Source organism: Dama dama, chromosome 22 (genome assembly GCF_033118175.1).
Source record: "Dama dama isolate Ldn47 chromosome 22, ASM3311817v1, whole genome shotgun sequence".
Lineage (NCBI taxonomy): Eukaryota > Metazoa > Chordata > Mammalia > Artiodactyla > Cervidae > Dama > Dama dama.
Window position 1 is genome coordinate 9,954,558 of NC_083702.1, and position 20,383 is coordinate 9,974,940.

The window sequence follows — 20,383 nt, forward strand, 5'->3', positions numbered from 1 at the left end:
AATTTGTTAGCTTTTCTACCAACAGACTCTTCTTTTGAATTCCTTGTTACATTGCCATGGTCTCACTAACATTCTTGGGAAATCAGGGCACAGCCAGAACATTTGGCAGCATGCTGGGTATGTTCTACTCAGATATTTCCAGAACATTTGGCTACATGGTGGGTGGGTTCCACCTGGCTGCTTGTGTAAAATTGGCATCGTAATGGAAGTAGATGGACATGAAAGCACATGACATAGTATGGGAGCCTTTCAGGCTGGCATTTTCTCAATCTGCTGCACCCATTCTTTTACTTACAGAATGTGGCCGACATTAAGAAACTGAAGTCAGTAGGCATCTGTACCATCAAAGGGATACAGATGACAACAAGAAGAGCCCTATGCAATGTCAAAGGACTCTCAGAAGCAAAAGTGGACAAGATTAAAGAAGCAGCCAACAAGCTTATTGTAAGCAAAATCCATCTTTGTTGTTTTAGCTTAAAAGGGCCCTGGGAATCTCTGTAGCCTTTCTCATTATGTACACTAGAAACTATAGTGAGAACTCTGAGTTCCTATGGATTACCATATATTATATGCCCCATGTTAGCTTTTCATCATGTAAGTTTCAAAGTAGTAATTTCTGAAAAAAATGAGACAGGTTAAGAGACCAGGAAAACTATGAAGGCAGTCATTTTTTACAAAACCTTTTATTTTTGTCTCCTTTTTTATCACTTTTTTTCCTTTTCTGTGCCTCTGCCTTTCCTTTCTTTTTCTTTTTTTGTCCAGGATGTGCTACTTGCAGGATCTTAGTTCCATGACCTGGGATCAAACCCAGGCCCCCAGCAGTGAGAGTACCAAATCCTAACCACTGGACTACCAGGGATTCCTTCCTTTTCATATTTTTTTACATTCCTCCTCCTATTTTTTGTATTATCTTCTCAAACATTATATATATGGCTGTTGTGAAGCACTCAGCACCAAAGAAATTGCTCTCTCCTGGTATAGGCATTTGATAAGAGAACACTGCATTTGAAAAAGACCAACAGTGGCTGGATCTACATTTGTGCAGTTAAGATAGATATGACCAAGAATGTGCTCATTGAGGCACCTGAGCTTAAAGCTAAGTGAAACCTGTACTTTGTACCTGGGCCCATAGACTAAGAGACCTACATGGCCAAGAGGCTCCAAGCAAAAACACATGCCTTTGACCCAAGTTTTTGTGTAGAACTTTTGGGGGCCACTGGAGGCAGCACCTCTGGGAATAAGAATGTGCAGAAAGGCCAAAGTGTCCCTCTTTGCATAAGAGCAGGCTTCTCCTTTTCTACATGTGTATAAGAGAGTCTCATTCTCACCAAGTCCTAGAAATTCTCTTCACCAACAGTCACTTGTTTCCTTCCAGATGCAAGTGTCAGTGTGGTCCTGAACTTGGAGAGAACCCAGTTGAACTGGTCTGAACACAACTCAGTTGCTCTATGTTCTGAGTACTCTTCGGCTGTATTACCCACAAGGCAGTTCCGTAATTGCCAGGGTGTCTAGTGAAGCCCTAGTGCAGTACCCAGGGTTTGGGATTGAAACTGCTCCTTTTCATAGCCAAGACATTAGCCTTCTTTCCTTTGAAAAATAATTCTATTACCAAATAGAAGAATCTTTCTCCTCATGTACCCACAAATGCACCAACAGTCTAATCCTCTCTTAACTGAAACTGTTTATTCTTAGAGAAAGAGATTGAGATATAGAGGGAGAGACAGAGGCAGAAAGTTAATTTCATAGTACAGTGGTATGTATCAGAATTATTTGGAGTGGCTAATAAAGAACACAGAGGGCCAGCCTCATTGAATGAAATCAACTGAATCACTTAGTAAAGTATGAGTCTGCTTTATGCCATAAATGTATCTCATTTAACCTTTATGCCTTCCCTATGAGAGAGACACTGTTATTATCCCATTTGACCCAAAAGAGGAAGCCAAAGTTCAGCATGATTAAGTAGTTTACCCCACATCACACAACTAATAAGTGTTGGAGACGTATTTTGAACGTTGGTAGGGTGGCTCTAGAGCCTGTGTTCTTAACCATGGTCTTGTGCTGCCTTCAAAGACAAATGAACTGTAGCTTATAGCAAATGATGACTCTGAGAATCAAGTACATGGTTTTGGCAGCATTTGAAATTAAAATATTTATCTTATATCTTTTTTGAACCTTTCCTTTTGTCTTTCTGTAGGAACCAGGATTCTTGACTGCATTTGAATATAGTGAGAAGAGGAAGATGGTTTTCCATATCACCACTGGGAGCCAGGAATTTGAGTATGTATTCATATTTTTTATAACCACTAAGCACAGTCTTTGGAATACTGCATTTCTTTTCCTCTATCCGAGTTGTTATTTTGACTATAAACAATAGAAATAGCTTCTTACTCTGCAGAATTTTTTTCCCTCAAACAGCAACTGAAGCAAATAAATTTTAGACTGCTTGTAAAAATGAGATTACCTTTCTTACAAGAAATTTAGACCCAAAGTATAAGTAGTTTCTGAATCAGTCTGTATTAATCAATAAGCCATTAAAGAAATCAGTTTAACTTTTCATTTCCTTTTTATTCTCCATTGATCAAGGAAATTCCATTTCACTTTTGGTTTTCCTTAAAAACCAGTTGTTAGGTACTCCACTGGTGGTCTAGTGGCTAAGACTTAGAACTCCCATCTAGGGGAGCCAGGGGCTCAGGTTCCACCCCTCCTCAGGGAACTAAATCCTGTATGCCGCAACCAATTAAAAGAACCTGCATGCTCAGTTGAGGATCAAAGATCCTGTGTGCCGCAACTGTGACCCGACACAACCAAATAAATATTTTTAAAAATTCAGTTGTTAGAGTGAATATTTTAGAAGAAATAATCCAATGTTGTTTTTGTTTTTTAGCATCAGCAGTTTTAACTCCTCCCCACTTTATTTTTTTTACCATCTTATGATTCCTAAGACAGTCACCATCTTCCCAATGCAAGTTGACTACAGTTTGTTTTTTTTTCCCTGCCTTAGTAGGCAGAATTACTATTTCATAAGTTAAAGAAGTTTCCAAGAGCAATTTGAACAGTATTTCCTCAAAGTATTCCTCAAAACCTTGACCTCACAAAAACTCCAAGAAAAAAAGAGTTTCATAGTCAAATATGCCTCCCCATTTGAATGTCTGCTAGGCAACTCAGACGTCACAGGTCCAAAACCAAATTTCTGATATTTGCCCCAGATTTGCTCCTCCTAAAATCTCCCTCAGCTCAGATCTCTTCTAATCCTCAGATCTGAAACCTTAGTGTCATCCTTGGTGCTTTTTTTACCCCCTCACATGCTAACTCTAATCTATTAACAAATCCTGTCTGCTCTGTCTTCAAATATATTTAGAATAAACCAACCAGTTTCTTCAACAGATAAATTATAAAGAATAGAAAAGAGGTGGAGTCAGGGAGAAGACCTAGAGATTAAAAGTCATTTAAAAGACATGTCACTTAATCTCAATACATAGATCTTATTTTGGGTCCTGATTGAAACACACTATAGGAAGTAAGACATATGAGACTGAAAATTGAACCCTTACTAGATAGTTGATATTAAGGAATTACTAATTTTTTTAGATGTGATATGGTAATGCAGTTATATTAAAAGTAAGAGTCTTCATCTTGTAGAGATACTACTGAAATATTTAGGATGAATTGATATGTTACCTAATATCTGCTTAAAGTAATATGAAAAGGGAGGGAAGTGGTTGGCAGTTTATATGGAAAAAATTTTGGCCATGAGTTCATGGTTGATAATTGTTGAAGCTGAGGGATAGGTACATGATGGTTGATTATTATAATGTTTTTTGTCTACTTTTGTTTATGTTTGAAATTTTTTGTAATTCAAAATTTATATGTATATTTTTCCTATTTGTATCTATATGAGTACAGAGAGGGAGAAAAATGAATTCAATTACTTCTTACAACCTTCTCCTTTGTTACCTCACTGGTCTAAAACACCTATTAATATCTCTTCTGGATTATTGATAATAACTTCTAACTAACTAACTTCCTTTAGACCTTGCCCCTACCGTTTATTCTTCACATAGAAGGCAGAATAAGGTTTTTTTTTTTATAATTTTATTTATTTATTTTTGGCTGTGCTGGGTCTTCATTGCTGGGCGGGCTTTTCTCTAGTTGCTGGGAGCAGGGGCTACTCTTCATTGCGGTGCACAGGCTTCTCCTTACGGTGGTCTTTCTTGTTGCAGAGCACAGGCTCTAGGGCTCATGGGCTTCAGTAGTGGTGGCATGTGGGCTCAGTAGTTGCGCTTCCAGGGATCTAGAGCGTAGGCTCAACAGTTGTGGCACCAGGGCTTAGTTGCTCTGCGGCATGTGGGATCTTCCTGGCCCACGGATTGAACCTCCTGCATTGGCAGGAGGATTCTTTACCACTGAGCCATCAGGGAAGCCCCTGAATAATGTTTTCAAAACATAGGTCAGATCATAACACTCTTCTGTCCAAAACACCCAAATGACTCCCCAGGCTCACTCAGAGCAAAAGCCAAAAATCCTATGTAATCTCAAATCTAAGCTCTTATGTCTTCTGGTTTACTGTGTACCATCCGTGCTAATTTTTTTGCTATTCCTAGAAAATGGCAGACACACTGCCACCTCAGGGCCTTTGCACTTAGCATTCCCTCTGCCTGGAACACTCTTTCCTCATTATGTACATGGCTTATTGTCAGATTTTTCAGGTCTTTGCTAAAATGCCCATGTCTCACTAGGGCCTTCTGTGATCATTTTCTTTGAAAATTTATTTGAAAACTTCCTACTTTCATCCTCTGCGCCTTTTACCCCTTTCCAGATCTAATTTTTATTCATACCATTTAATAACATCTGACATACCACATATTTTACTTACTTATGTTTACTGTCTGTTTTCTCATTAGAATGTAAGCTCCACAAAGTGATGGCTCTGTCTCTTTTATTCACTGCTTTAACTCCAGTTAGACCCAACTGAGCACTGAGCACATACATACATTACTCCAAGTGCATAAAGCAGTCTCTGGCACAAACTAGATGTTCAGTAAATATTTGTAGAATAACTAATGGACTGAATAAACAAATAGTAAAATATGTTGGGGAAGTGCAATAAACTATGTATTTCTCTTGGAGATTTATACATTTTATTAAAGGGTCTGAATTCCTACAGTGAAGTAAAACACCTGTTTAACCTAGCATTGCCTCAAATTTTTAAAATCACAGAACCTTTTGTTCAAGTAACAGCTAAGGAAGAGTCTTTGGGAAATCTTGCTCCAAGACAAATTGGTCAGGTACTTTCCTGGTGATCCAGGGTTAAGAATACAACTTCCAAAGCAGGGGACATGGGTTTGATCCCTGTTGGGGATCCAAGATCCCACATGCTGCCTGCACGCTGCAAGAAGAGCCCACGTGCCACAGCTAAGACCCAACACAACCGAAATGAAGAAATATTTTTTTAAAAAAGACAAATTGGTCAAAGTCAGGTTGATCAAAATAACTTGATTCAAATGATGACTTAATATTCTCCAGTTGTTCTACTACATCATGGTTTAAGAATCGTCTGACTGGACTTCCTTGGTGGCCCAGTGGTTAAGAAACCTGTCTACCTGTGCAGGGGGACACAGGTTTGATCCCTGGTCCAGGAAGATCCTGTATGACACGGGTCAGCTAAGTCCATGCACCACAACTACTGAGTCTGCATGCTCTAGAGCCAAAGCTTTGCAACAAGAAAGCCACTGCAATGAGAAGCCCGAGCACCAAAAATGCTAGAGAGTAGCCCCTCTCACTGCAACTGGAGAAAGCCCACGTGCAGCAACAAAGACCCAGCGCAGCCAGAACAAACAAATAAATAAATACTTTAAATTTTGGCTTAGAGAAATTATTACTCTATATATTACTTATGTATTACTAAGTAATACATGTTATTATTTATATATTATTGGGGCTTCCTTTGTGGCTCAGTGGTAAAGAGACTGCCTGCTGCAATGCAGGAGACCCGGGTTCGATCCCTGGGTCAGGAAGATCCCCTGGAGGACGGCGTTCTCTAGTACTCTTGCCTAGGAATCCCATGGACAGAGGAGCCTGGCAGGCTGCAGTCCATGGGGTCGCACAGTTGGACTCGACTAAAGCAACTAAGCAGCAGCAGCAGCACATATTATTACTTAATATATTTTTTCTTAAGCTGCAAGCCCATTTATAAATTTGGCAAATTTTAAGGAACTTTTCTAATATGGTTAACCAAATTTCCTTGAATATTTTAACTTATATTTATAAATTTATTATATTTCTCCTCAGAACTTTGCTTGTATAATTACTAAAATCTTTTCAATTACTTGAATGTCTTATAAATTTAATGCATTGCAGGCAGATTCTTCATGATCTGAGCCACCGGGAAGCCCCTATAAATTTAATAAATTAAACATATAAGTATAGTGAGTCTTAGACACTCTTAAATATTCAAATACTGTGTATAAAGTTAGCTATCAACTTAGAAACTGCAGCTCTATATCATTTAATCAATTACAGGCTAATGTGTTATGTTATAAAAATGTCAAGTTCTCTTAAACTAGGAGAGTTTTCAAGTACCAAATATGTACAGTTATTCCCAAATTTAATATAGTAGTCATCTGTGAGTTTGATTTTTGTCTCTATTTTAAAATCTTTCAAGATTTGAAAGTACTATTTCTATTCCTAATACTAAATTTTCCTGAGTTTCCCAAGGGAACAGTTATGCTATCCCAAGCAATTTGGGGTACACTTTCAGTTAAATTTGGGGTTCATTTTTTCAGAATATCCACCAGAAATTTTGTCTTAGATTTTCCAGAGCTATAGTCATTTCTCTAAAATTTCTCTAAGCCAAATTTTCAGGGTGGTTTTTCTCAGAATGAAGAGGGACAAGTAAAGCTTCCTTTAATAGTTGGTAGCCTTATAGAATCTCTAAATACGTGCCTTCCAAATGGAGTGGTCTCTGCAGCATGTCCGTTAAATTCAGTTCATGTGGGTCAGTATCTAGATTTTTTCTTTTTCTCATTGAAGTCCACAGCTCTCACTAAATTTGTGGACAACTTCCAACATTGCTTCAATTTACATTTAAGTTACTCTCAAACTATGTAAATGTACATCTGTTAAATTGTCCATATCTCTTAGAGCTCTGTCTGATCTGTGACCATGTCCCAAAAGTCAAGCTAATACAAACTACAGAGATTTTTAAAGTGCTTCTACCAGATCTTAGGGCAATTACTATAGTTAATATTTGTTGTATTAAATGAATGAATGAGCTTATTTAACTTTAGGTCTTTTCATATCAAGAATATATATCAAATGCATTAAATCACTGAGTTACCAATTAAGTACATGCTGTCAAAATCTGACAGTTATTTTTCTAACTGCTAGCAGTACCTATCACATCTTTGAATATTTTCTATTCTGACAGGTTCTTCATAGAATTCGGCTTGTGTGAGATATGTCAGTCATGGTGACAATCACTGGATTCTCCTAATATCTATTTTTCATGTTTCTCAGTACTTTAAAAAATTTGGATATTCACTTGACTTTTAGAAACATAGTCCCAGCACAGTATGAAAAACCCAATTAATAACTAAAACCATTTATTCAAACCTCAGTTCAATTCTAAAGAGTAATGAAACATAAGGCCTGCATAGCTCATTTCCTGTTGGTAGACAAGAGTAGGAACAGCAGGACTTACAGATTGTTTTGTTGATCCCCCTACCCATGCACAGTATAACCTGTGATCTAAGCAGGTGGGAAGCCATTTGTTCAGCCAAGAATGTGTGTTTATCTTGGATAGATAGAAAGATACATAGATGAGTTCAGTTCAGTTCAGTTGCTCAGTTGTGTCCGACTCTTTGGGACCCCATGGACTGCATCACGCTAGGCTTCCCTGTCCATCACCAACCTCCAGAGCCTACTCAAACTCATGTCCATCACGTCAGTGATGCCATCCAACCATCTCATCCTCTGACGTCCCCTTCTCCCTCTGCCTTCAATCTTTCCCAGCATCAGGGTCTTTTCCAATGAGTTGATTCTTCACATCAAATACATAGATAGAAATAGTACCAATGATATTAGCACTTTCTCCTTTCTTGATATTTCTATTTCTGATTCTGTTACTGAAGCTTACTTTCTATTTCTAGTAAGTTGCTAGGAGGTGGAATTGAAAGCATGGCAATCACAGAAGCTTTTGGAGGTAGGTAAAAGCTTAATATTTTGTTATGTGAAAAATATATGTATGTATACACACCCATATCAATGGTAAATTGTATCTGTTTTGGAACTTACGATGAAATATCAGTCATCATAATGCAAGATCTTTCTGGGCTACAATTAAAATATTTTCTGACATTAACGGATGAGTTTTATTGACATTTTTCATCTTTTTATCTCTGATTTCTTTAGAAGAAAATTTTTTCCTCTCATACCTTCAGAAATTAGTTGTATAATGAGATTGATCTTATTAATATTTTTAAGAAATGCATATTTCAGGAACATAGAGAATAGATTTTCTTTTTGTTGTATCCTCTGTTAAAAAAAAAGTTGGGAATTCCCTGGCAGTCCAGAGGTCAGGACTGCATTCTCACTGCTAGGGGCCAGGTTTGATCCCTGCTTGGGGAACTAAAATCCCACAGGCCTTGTAGTGCAGCCAAAATAAAATCCATGCATAGCTATTTTATGTACTGCTGCTGACAGTTACCATTATTTTCAGTCCTCAGAGAACCAAATGTGTTTTTTTGTTTGTTTGTTCAGTGTTGATGTTTCTGCTCACTTGGAGAAACAAATCTTTGTTTATTTATGTTGAATCCCAGTCTTAATGGCTTGTTGTTTGGTCGCTAAATCATATCTGACACTTTGCGACCCCAAGGACTATAAATTGCCAGGCTCCTCTGTCCATGGGAGTTCCCAAGCAAGAATACTGGAATGATTACCATTTCCTTCTCCAAGGGATCTTCCCCACCCAGGAATTGAACTGCATTTCCTGCATTGCAGGCAGATTCTTTACCACTGAGCCACCTGGGAGACCCATTTGAATGACTTACCTTCTTGTGTGTTTATTGATATTTGTGAACATATTTCTTGATTTTAATCTGTTGAAGTTCAGTAGGCCTAAATTGGTATAGTGGGGATGTTTTTCTCTAGAGAGTATTTGCTTTTGTTGGTAGCTAGGAGATACCACCAATCTGAGGATCCCCCTGGGATTCCCCTTGAGGATCTCAGATCAGTGGGAAAACCCCAGGTTCTCTTTCCTGTGGTGGAGCCTTACACTTTCATTTACATGACTATTCCTAAGAAGAATTTGAGTTTTACTATCATCTAAAGGACAGTTCTGAAAAAGAAAACCTTTAAAAAGTTCTTTTTATTACTGGTATTCATATATGCAGAATCCATTCATGACACAGAGGTACTTGTGTGTGAGATTTGACAGTTGGAAAAGGAAACCATACCTTGAGACCATATCTATTCTTTATGAAAGTAATCTGAAAAGTAACTATTTTTTTCTTTCTATGTTTCACAGAATTTCGAACTGGAAAAACCCAACTCTCTCATACCCTCTGTGGTAAGGCTATATAACAACAATGATAGCAATAATAATAAGAATCATAGCCATTACTTACTAATCTACTTTGTACCTGGTACTTTACATAATCTCATGTAATCTGAACAAACTTGCAAATAATCTCAGAGAGATTACTTAACTCCCCAGGGTTGTACAAATACCAGAGCTGGTCTGTGAATGTGTGATACGTGAGGTCATGCTGTATGTACTGCACTCTGAACACCTGAATGGAAATAAGGAGTAGGTAAATAGATTTATGAATGTATTGGTGGAGAGAGGTATTTATTCATGGCCTCGATTTTTCTTATTCTGTCTTTTGTATATTGTATTTATAAGAATATCACAGAATCTATTGAGGCTTTAGAATGTCTTACTTTCCATAGAGTAAGGGTGGAACTAAAAAAGACTTAAAATAAGCAAAAATATCTCCTTTTACATAAAGTCATTGTACTGCATTTCTTAGACCTAAGTAGAAGAAACATGGGTAAGTGTTTAGTAAGAGGATTCTGGAATCCAAATAGCTCTACCCTTAATAGCTGCATGACCTTGGTTAAGTTGCTTCACCTTTCAGATTTTCCCCATCAGTAAAATAGGAATAATGATAGGGCCATTTTAGGATTGTTTTGAAAAATAAATGAAATAATGTGTGTACTTAATGTAAAGTAATTCCTTAGTGTTAATACTACATATAAAGAAAATGCATTTAAAATTAATGCATACATTAATTGAAAAGTTACTTAAATGAGTTACACAGCATAAATTATATTTGTGATTATTTCTTATAGGAAGAAAGTAATGTTTAAATTCCACCTCTGTTCCTTTTAAAAAATTTTGTATTAAAATATGGTTGATTTACTATGTTGTGCCAATCTCTGCTGTATTGCCAAGTGACTCATTTATGCACATATATACCTTCTTTTCTATTATGGTTTATTGCAGAATGTTAAATATAGTTCCCTGTGCTATACATTAGGACCTTGTTATTCTACTTCTGTTCTTTTAGAGGACTAAATTTCATGAATATCTCCCATGGTGAAAGATACTGACATGCTTTGCTGAATTACTGTTATGCTGGAAGAATACTTATAAGTTTACCACTGGTTAGTAATATAAAAATATAGCATGCTATTTAGAAACTACTGTTTACTAGATGGGTAGAGAGTTGCAACCAGAATAAATCCCATGTTAATTTGTATATCCATTTGTACAGAGTTCATTCACTCTTGTTAATATTAATTAATTTTTAATTGCTTCCCAGTGACAGCTCAACTTCCAGGAGCAGGTGGCTACTCAGGAGGAAAGATTATCTTCATTGATACAGAAAATACTTTGTAACCCTTTTATTTATGCAAATTGATAACATAATAGTGTGATATAGTACTATTACTATAAAAGAGCATTTGTTTGAAATATGTCATTTTTATAACTATCCTATATAAACCAATAATAATGAAAAAAAAGCAAGGGGAAACAGTTGCTAGTTGAGTTCTCAAATCACTTTTTTCTTTTAAATGTTTTTAAGAATTATTTATTTTTTTTATTGACAGAGTTGATTTACAATGTCATGTTTCAGGTATACAGGAAAGTGACCCAGTTATATATATATACACATATGTATATATGTATACATACATATATGTGTGTATACACACACATATGTATATGTACACACACATATACTGTTGTGGTTGTTTAGTCACTAAGTCGTGTCCGACTCTTGTGACCCCATGGTTTATAGCCCACCAGGCTCCTCTGCCCATGGAATTTCCCAGGCAAGAATATTGGAGTGGCTTGCAATTTCCTTCTCCAGGGGATCTTCCCAGCCCAGGGAACAAACCTGCATCTCCCGCATTAGCAAGTGGATTCTTTACCACTGAGCCACCAGGGTAGCCCATATACATACATATGTATACATGTGCGAGTGTTAATTGCTTAGTTGTGTCCGATTCTTTGTGACCCCGTGGACTGTAGCCTGCCAGGCTCCTCTGTCCATGGAGTTCTCCAGGCAAGAATACTGGAGTGGGTAGCCATTCCCTTCTCCAGGGGATTTTCCCAACCCAGGGATCGAATCTAGGTCTCCTGCACTGCAGGCAGATTGTTTACTGTTTGAGCCACCGGGGAAGCCCATATGTATACATATATATGTGTGTGTGTGTGTGTGTGTGTGTGTGTGTGTGTACACATATATATATATATATGTTCTTTTTCAGATTCTTTCCCTTATAGGTTATTATAAAATAATGAATATAGTTCCCTGTGCTATACAGTAGGCAGTAGGTCCTTGTTGGTTATCTGTTTTATATAGCGTATATATGTTAATTCCAAACTCCTAATTTATCTCTCCCCACCACTTTTTCCTCCTTGGTAACCATGATTTTGTTTTCTATCATCAAATCACGTTTTATTTAAAAAGGTTTCACTTCTCCAAATGGGTTTGGTATAAAATTAACAAAACAAATACATGAGAGGAAATTATGTCTTATTTGTTTTTAATCCTCCTACTTCTCCAAAGATTTAGCTTAATAATTAGAAGATTGTTGACTCATTTAAAGTCATTGTCTCAAATAAAGGAAAGGTCTGAATTGAACAAAAATATGAAAGGAAAAAGAAAAGAACCTATTTGGGTAACAAAAAGAATTGCAGTTTCGTTGAAGTATTAAGTTAGTTCAGAATGCAAGGCTGGAAATGTGACTGTTAGACATGAAGGGCCTTAAAGCTGGATGATGGGTGTAAATTGGATACTTTTGTAGTATTCTGGGAAAATAATGAGATTTGATGACTATACTTGATAGACAAAGGGAAGAGAGATTTGGGAAACCATTCATAGGTTTGTCTACATACTCAAAGAGTAATGATTACAGAATTGGGAAGCTCATGTTTCAGAGGAAAAAATGATGTTTCGTTTTAATATGTTGAATATGAGGTACAGAAGGACATTTATATGGCAGTTGAAAATGTTGGACTCAGCTTGATGTGAATGAAACGGCCAGGGAAAAGCAAGAGAGTTTACAGGAAGAGAACTGAAAGCATAACTTTGGGGTGTGCCTATGTCTAGGAAGAGGGGATAGACAAAGTAAGAGGTTATCTGGTTGTGGATGCCAAGCATAAGGAAAATTTCAAAAAAGGATTGGGACTTCCCTTGTGGTCCAGTGGTTAAGAATCTGCCTTTCAAGGCAGAGGATGTGGGTTCCATCCCTGGTCAGGGAACTAAGATCCCACATGTCCTGGGGCAACTAAGCCCTCGCCACAACAAAAGAATGTGCTCAGAGAACCTGCCTGCCACAACTAAGACCCCATGCAGCCAAAAAAAAATTTTTTTAAGAAGAAAAGGGGTTCCACACAGAGAGAGGGTACAAACTGAGAAAGATCACTGAAATTTGCAATTAGGAGTCCAAGAGACCATTTGCAGTAAAGAAAGATGATGGAAGTTTGTTGCAAATAAACAGTAAGGAATTGAGGTAGTGTGTAATTAGCCAATAAATAGAAGAAATAACGATAGTTTGAGGAGCTATCAGGTTCAGAAGACATTCCTTTTAACAATAGGACTGTAGCAAGAAGTACTCAGCTGGAGTTCAACTAGTTTCAGAAATAGTTGATTAAATATGGTTCTTTGAGAGGGAGGAATTGTTCTTGCAGAATATCTGCCACTGTTTGGCAATTTGGATTTTATCCAGAATGGTAGAAACAGCTAAGAGCCAGGTCTTGTGTAAGAGGGAATGCAGAGGAACAAGGACATGCAAGGGCCCAAGTGAAATGTTCTCATTCTTTCAGTGTCTCTTACATGTATACTGCTCTATCTTGATATTTTTCTTTGTATGTACTTATATTTGTATGTGCATAATTATATTTTACACTTACTTATGGCATAAATTATCCTTAAATCCTCCATAGTGCCTTGCACTGGTAATTGGTTAATATGCTGATAATTTCATATGCTGATCTGCTAAAAACCATTTGTAAATTGGTTTGAACTTCCCTTTAGTGTAAGCCCAACTTTCCATTCCTGGGTATATAGTCACCTGGTTTTATAAAAACTGACAGTCACCTGGTTTTATAAAAAAAAATTTTTTTATCTCTTCCAATTCCTTGTCGTCTTTGATTTGTTTACCAATAACATTTCAGTATACTCAGCAGCAATAGAAGATTTTAGTGGCTGTCATTGTAGCTCTGAAGAAAGCATATATAGTGCTGTAGGATGACTGGGAAATACTAAAGACAGTTCAGCATTTACTGAACTAGTTCCAAGTGTCACAAATAAGATTATAAATGGTCCTTGCTTTATAGTTACTTATAAGCTTCCCTGGTAGCTCAGCTGGTAAAGAATACACCTACAATACAGGAGACCACAGTTCGAGCCCTGGGTAGGGAAGATCCCCTGGAGAAGGGATAAGCTGCCCACTCCAGTGTTTTTCGGCTTCCCTGGTGGCTCAGGGAGAAGGCAATGGCAACCCACTCCAGTGCTCTTGCCTGGAAAATCCCATGGACGGAGGAGCCTGGTGGGCTGCGGTCCATGGGGTCTCGAAGAGTTGGATATGACTGAGCGACTTCACTTTCACTTTTCACTTTCATGCATTGGAGAAGGAAATGGCAACCCACTCCAGTGTTCTTGCCTGGAGAATCCCAGGAGCAGCGGAGTCTGGTGGGCTGCCGTCTGTGGGGTCGCACAGAGTCGTACACCACTGAAGCAACTTAGCAGCCGCAGCTGATGGCTCAGACAGTAAAGAAACCACCTGTAATGCGGGAGACCTGGGTTCGATCCCTGAGTTGAGAAGATCCCCTGGAGGAGGGCATGGCAACCCACTCCAGTATTCTTGCCTGGAGAATCCCCATGGACAGAGGAGGCTGGCGAGCTGCAGTCCATGGAGTCATAAAGAGTTGGACATGACTGAGCAGCTAAGCACAGCACAGCATAGTATAATCAGTATTAACACAAATACTGTAAAAAAGTGAAATGAGTCCATGGACATGCATTTTATCTTATGTCATTTTAGAAAATACTGGGATCACCAAAGACCTAAAAAAATGTTTGTTAATACTCTTTATTAAAAAAAGATACTCTTTATAGTCTAGATAGATATAAGTGATTATTAGCATCTTCCAGAATACCTTTCCAGGTACACTGAATTTGTCCCCTCTATGAATTTACTAATTTCAGAATGCTATTACAACTCCTTTAGAAGTGGATTTTTAAACCCAAAACAAATGAAAAACTATATGACGATAATTCCTGTCTGTACCCTTAAAGTGACTTTTTTGATCCTTTGGTTCATGTAGTCAAATTTATCATTTATTGGCAACATGTGATTAGTGGTAAATTAAACTGTTGGGTGTTGAACAAGTGAGGAACATGGAGTGAATTAATTCACTTGGAAGTGACTTGAATTATAATTCAGTGATATTATCTTCATAGAAGAGATTTATTTTTATAGAACTGAGAACAAAAAAGGTTCAAAAATCTTAATTTCTAGTTTTTCTCTTATAACTGATTTGCTGCCTACCCCTGAGTCATTTGCCTAATCTCTGTCAGTGTCCTCATTTGTAAAATGTAATATAAGCCATAACAACTCACTTCCAAGATTGTTGTTTAGACTAGATAATTTAATATTTAAATTCATTACTGTCTCATTTTTTCTATCACTGTGATTACTACCTAATTAAGGCATTTAGGAAAAATAAACTCTGATATAGATTTTAGGTGTTTATTAGCATCCTCAGAATACCTATGCAGGTAGAGTGTTTTGCCTCTCTTCAATACACTTACTTAGAGCATTATTGTTTGTAGTTGTCTAAACTTTTTGGAATTGATTTATTGGATCCTTAATCTGGCATACTCCAGCCGTCCAGATCGCCTTCGGGACATTGCTGATCGCTTCAATGTAGACCATAATGCAGTCCTGGACAATGTACTTTATGCACGTGCATATACTAGTAAGAACTCCCTGCAATTGGATGCTTAGGCTGTTTTAAGGTTGGCAGCATTGATGTATTATTTGAGTGATACTTATATTTTGACATTATTCTTTTTTCTTTCTATTTTACTTTTCTCCAGATTTAGTCAGTCCACAGATTTTATTATCTAAGTCCTTAGACATTGAAATGCTCTCAAATTATTTCTCATTTTGTGTCTTTGAAATGAGAGTAACATTCTTTTGGATAAGGTATCATTTGGTATGTATGCTGCCATATTTAATAAAGTCATAATTAAGAAAATCCTTCAGGGGCTCTCTTTTGCCAAGTTCCAAGGACATACATGATCTTAGTCTCTGCTTCTTCTAGCTTTTGTAACATTTTCCTACTGCACTTCCCATCAGGTGAACATCAGATGGAGCTACTTGATTATGTAGCAGCAAAGTTCCATGAAGAAGCTGGCATCTTTAAGCTACTGGTACAAGCTTTTAAATACTGTTCAATCTGCAGCTATTTAGCATATTATCTTTCTTCTGTTGATTCCAATTCAAATTAACTTCCATTTCCAAATGCACTATTTGTTTTTAAATTAATTTTGTACAGATCATTGATTCAATAATGGCACTTTTCCGAGTGGATTTCAGTGGTCGTGGGGAGTTGGCTGAACGGCAGCAAAAACTGGCCCAGATGTTGTCACGACTCCAAAAAATATCAGAAGGTAGATGTTTAAAATAAACGATGATATCAGAATAGCATCTGTGACTGTTTGCTGGATAAGCTTTGCAGAGAAGCTCAGAATAATGTCAGGAGACAATCTATTTTTAAAAAATAAAATTTCCTTCATGGGGATACAACACTTTTTTAAAACCAGAAATACTGATTCTAAAACAATAAAATACTTAAATAATATAACAATAACTTTGTGTTAACAGTGAAAAAACAGGAATGTAATCTTGTTTATCAGAGAAATTCATGGCACAGTGTTTTTCTAAACTCTGAAATCTAAACAATGAACTTTTAATATTTATATTGCCATTCTCTTAGTTTCTTAATTTTATTTCTTGATGCAGAATATAATGTAGCTGTGTTTGTAACCAATCAAATGACTGCTGACCCAGGAGCAACTATGACGTAAGCCCCAATATTCTGCTTTTGTATTTCACAAAAGTTAGTATCAAAAGGGTTAGAGTGGAAAAAAAGTAGAGTGTAGAATAGGAAATAATTCCAAAATAATCAGTCTTGACATGGGCACAAATCTGCCACAAATCATGTTTTTCACAGTGCATATTACTTCATAATTGCAAATATCACTTATTTGTTATCCAGATCTATTTGTCTCTAGTTCTTTATAAAACAAAGCAATATTTTAACTATTTTCAGAGATATTTGGGGTTCTTTTTTGTCTAAAGGATATTGGAGAACAATAAGAAAAAATCGTGGAAATAAAAACTTATATACAAGATACATGAATGGTTTCTTATGGGGAGGGGAGGTGACATTTATTATGTGTAGGAAGTGATGTGGAGACTTCTGTCACCAAAGATACATGAATGGTTTTTGTTGCACCGATAAGCTGTTAGCCTTAAAACAAAAAAGCAGGCTCTCTACAGGATATACATGGGATATATTTGTAAGAGGTCCTATGAGAGAAGTCTCCTATTTGAAGAAACAGAATTTCAGTCCATGCTAGTCCATGCTAGAAATAATTCGTTTTTTGTTGAAGTAATTGGGCACATAACATAACATATTGATGCCTCTTCTTGAAAGATGGCAGTGAATAGAAGGATAAGGAGAGTAACAGTAGGCTAGCGAAACAGAGAATTCTAAGAAAGGTTAGTTGCCACCATCAAAAATTTTGAGCAGTGTGTATCTGGATAAGCAATCAAAATAACCCTGAGTCCATGTATTGCTTTTTTAAAGATCTTTTCAATGACTTTTTATTTATAATTATTTTTAGCCAGAGAAAAGTTGAAAGACTAGCACAATGAACACACAAATAATATCATTTGCCTAGGTTCATTAGCTGTTAACATTTTGTCATATTTTTTCTATGTGTGTGTGTGTGCATGTGTATGTAAAATCTCTCTATATACTACATATGTCCACAGGCTTATATATTTATGTATATGTTTTGTGAACCCTTTGAGAGTTTTTTTCCTTGAATTATTGAGAATTATTTGCAGACATCATGACACCTCACTTCTTAAACTTCAGCCTATCTCTTCTAAGAAGAACATTCCCGTACATAGCTACAACATAATTAGCATAGTCAGGTTGCTAATTTAATACTGGCGTACTAGTTATCTAATATATGGTTATATTCAAGTGTCTCCAGTTGCTTCAATAATATCCTTTGTAGTTTGACAGATTTCTTGTTTTGTTTTTGATTCAGGATCAATTAAGGAACATGCATTCCATGTACTTGTCATGTCTCTTTAGTTTTCATTAATCAGAACAGCTCCTCAACCTTTGTTTGATTTTTGTGACATTGATGTTTTTGTCGCACATGGGATCATCAAGTCCATGCTGCCTGCATTTGGAGCATGTGACATTTTTGAAGAGCACAGGCCAGTTGTTTTTCAGAATGTCTCTCAATGTGGAGTTTATTTTTCCTCATTATTTAAAACGTTAAACACATTTGGCAGGAAAACTATATATGTGATGTTATGACCTTTTCCATATATCATATCAAGAGGCACACTCTTTCAGTTTGTCCCATTATTACTGATGTTCAGTTTGATCATGTGATTAAGATGGTGTTCACAAGATTTCTCCATTGTAAAAAACCTTTCCCCCTTGGTAATTAATAAGTAATTTCTGGGGTGATGCTTTGAAACTTATGCAAGTATCATGTTCTGCACCCATTGATTTTAGCATCCATTGGAGATTCTTTTGTTTTTAATTATTTATTGATTTATTGGCTGCACTGGGTCTTAGTTGAGGCACACAATATCTTCCATCTTCATCAGGCATGTGAGCTCTTAGTTGCAACATATGGGATCTAGTTCCCTAATCAGAGCTCAAACCCAGGCTCCCTGAGTTAAGAGCACAGAGTCCTAATCACTGGACCACCAGAGAAGTCCCGAGATTCTTGTTTAAATCAATTATTACTGTGATGGCTGCAATACAAAGTTCTGTTACTTTAAAACTGAGTCAGTATGTCATTTGTTAGCAGATAAATCAATCATTGACATATATGTTAGAAGATATTTGATATAATATTGTAAATTCTGAAAATTGTTCTGAAATGAATGTATCTCTCTTTAGGCATTTTCTGAACTCATCATAAGAGTATTGCTGCATCTTTTGCAGTTTGATATAGCTCTCACTTTTCAGTACCATTTTATGAATATTTTCTACTTAATTACAAAAGATTCCAATGTGAGAAGTTTTAACTACACAAAAGTTTTTAAGCACATTTTTTTTTTTTTTTTGGTTTGGTCATTTTTTTTGGCCTCACTTTGAGGCATTCAGGGTCTTGGCTCCCTAACGAGGGACTGACCTGAGCCCCCTGCAGTGGATGAGTGGAGTCCTAACCACTGGACCACCAGGAAAGTTCAAGCACATTAAAATGACTGGGGAGAGAGAAATCATTTATTCATTCAGTATATATTTATTGAAAATATACTATGTAACAAGATTCTGGGAATTCAGTAGTGAACAAAGGAGACTGTGTGCCTTGCCTTCATTAGGGAAAAAGAAAATACATGATGTCCATTTAATTTAAATTTTAAAGTCTTGATAGGTCATGCGAAGTCTGTAGTCCTTGAGTGGTTAGGGCAGTCTCTGTTTTATATGGTGTCTCATACACAGGACATGAAGTACTTTACAAAAGAATAATTTTAAGCTGAAGAGAAATGGAAGATTTTTAAGGCTCACTTTAAAAAGAGAAAATGACTCATTGGCTCAGAGGGAGGAAGTGGGTTGCATTCAAATAAAACAGTACAAGTTAAGGAGCAATGTTCTTTCTTCAGGTGTTGGGAGGGAACATTGAAGAGGCCAAAACTGTCGCTCTAGAGTTAGAAGGCAAAAGAAGTCTGTGGAAATTAGGTCAAATAGGATTCTTTTTCTTATATTTGTAAAAAGTTTCGAAGAGAATCAAATCATTTTGAATTGACTCCAGTAAGAGAAAAATAGAGAGGTGACAGAAAGGAAATAATTGAAGAGTCAGAGATTTATAATGAAGGAAGCTGGGTAAAGAGCTAAACAAAGTAACAAAGGCTAATATTTTTGCTTGGTGAATCTGCTTTGAAATAGCATCTCTTCCACCTGGCCAGGTTATACAGGAACAAGTTTCACTATAATTAGTATATTCTAAAATGTGTTAATATTATGACAATATAAATTAAATGCATGTGCTGTAAAGCACATAAATTGCCACAACTAAATTAAAAAAGAAATTTTAAACTAAAGAACTCCAAATGCTATTAGAATACTTTCCATAAAGAAAATATCTTTGTTTCTCAGTATTAAAGGAACTCCAAGCTGCAGCTCTCCTGGAGCCTGTCAGAGAAATATCATTATAATTGGTATGAGTCCCCAAGTACACTGACAATAATTGAGGCTTATATCCCATGCATTGTACTCGATGGCACATCAATTTAAAAAGGAACAAAATTATAGAGGCGAGGAGCTGCCATATGATACAGCAGAGCAGTAATTCCTAGATAAGGCTCACAGATACAGATTTTAGGACTAGAATGATCCAGTTGATAAAGGTCTCGAAATAGTCAAAGTATCAGCCTGTGAAGCTCCATACCACAGCAAATAATCAGATAAGCAACAAATAAGACCTTGATGTCCCCCTACTTCATTTGTGTATTTGTTTCCCTAAAACAAAAAGTCATCTTAGAATGTTTGCAGTCCTGTATGTGTGCAGTTTATTCTTTAAGGATGTCACTTACTGATTCT

The 20,383-nt window shown here is 36.6% G+C and overlaps 1 protein-coding gene across 3 annotated transcripts in view; it reads left to right on the forward strand.

Annotated features, from left to right (window-relative positions):
• The window catches only part of DMC1 (DNA meiotic recombinase 1), a 34,483-nt gene that overhangs the window by 3,427 nt on the left and 10,673 nt on the right, over positions 1 to 20,383 (forward strand). For 2 of the 3 annotated variants that reach the window (XM_061124042.1, XM_061124043.1), the window contains exons 4-12: positions 298 to 444; positions 2,195 to 2,277; positions 8,148 to 8,200; positions 9,524 to 9,565; positions 10,824 to 10,896; positions 15,402 to 15,493; positions 15,877 to 15,950; positions 16,076 to 16,190; positions 16,543 to 16,603. In XM_061124042.1, coding sequence (XP_060980025.1) covers positions 298 to 444; positions 2,195 to 2,277; positions 8,148 to 8,200; positions 9,524 to 9,565; positions 10,824 to 10,896; positions 15,402 to 15,493; positions 15,877 to 15,950; positions 16,076 to 16,190; positions 16,543 to 16,603 — 740 coding nt within the window. The remainder of the gene's footprint in view (positions 1 to 297; positions 445 to 2,194; positions 2,278 to 8,147; positions 8,201 to 9,523; positions 9,566 to 10,823; positions 10,897 to 15,401; positions 15,494 to 15,876; positions 15,951 to 16,075; positions 16,191 to 16,542; positions 16,604 to 20,383) is intronic. The other variant, XM_061124044.1, reaches the window with a different exon arrangement.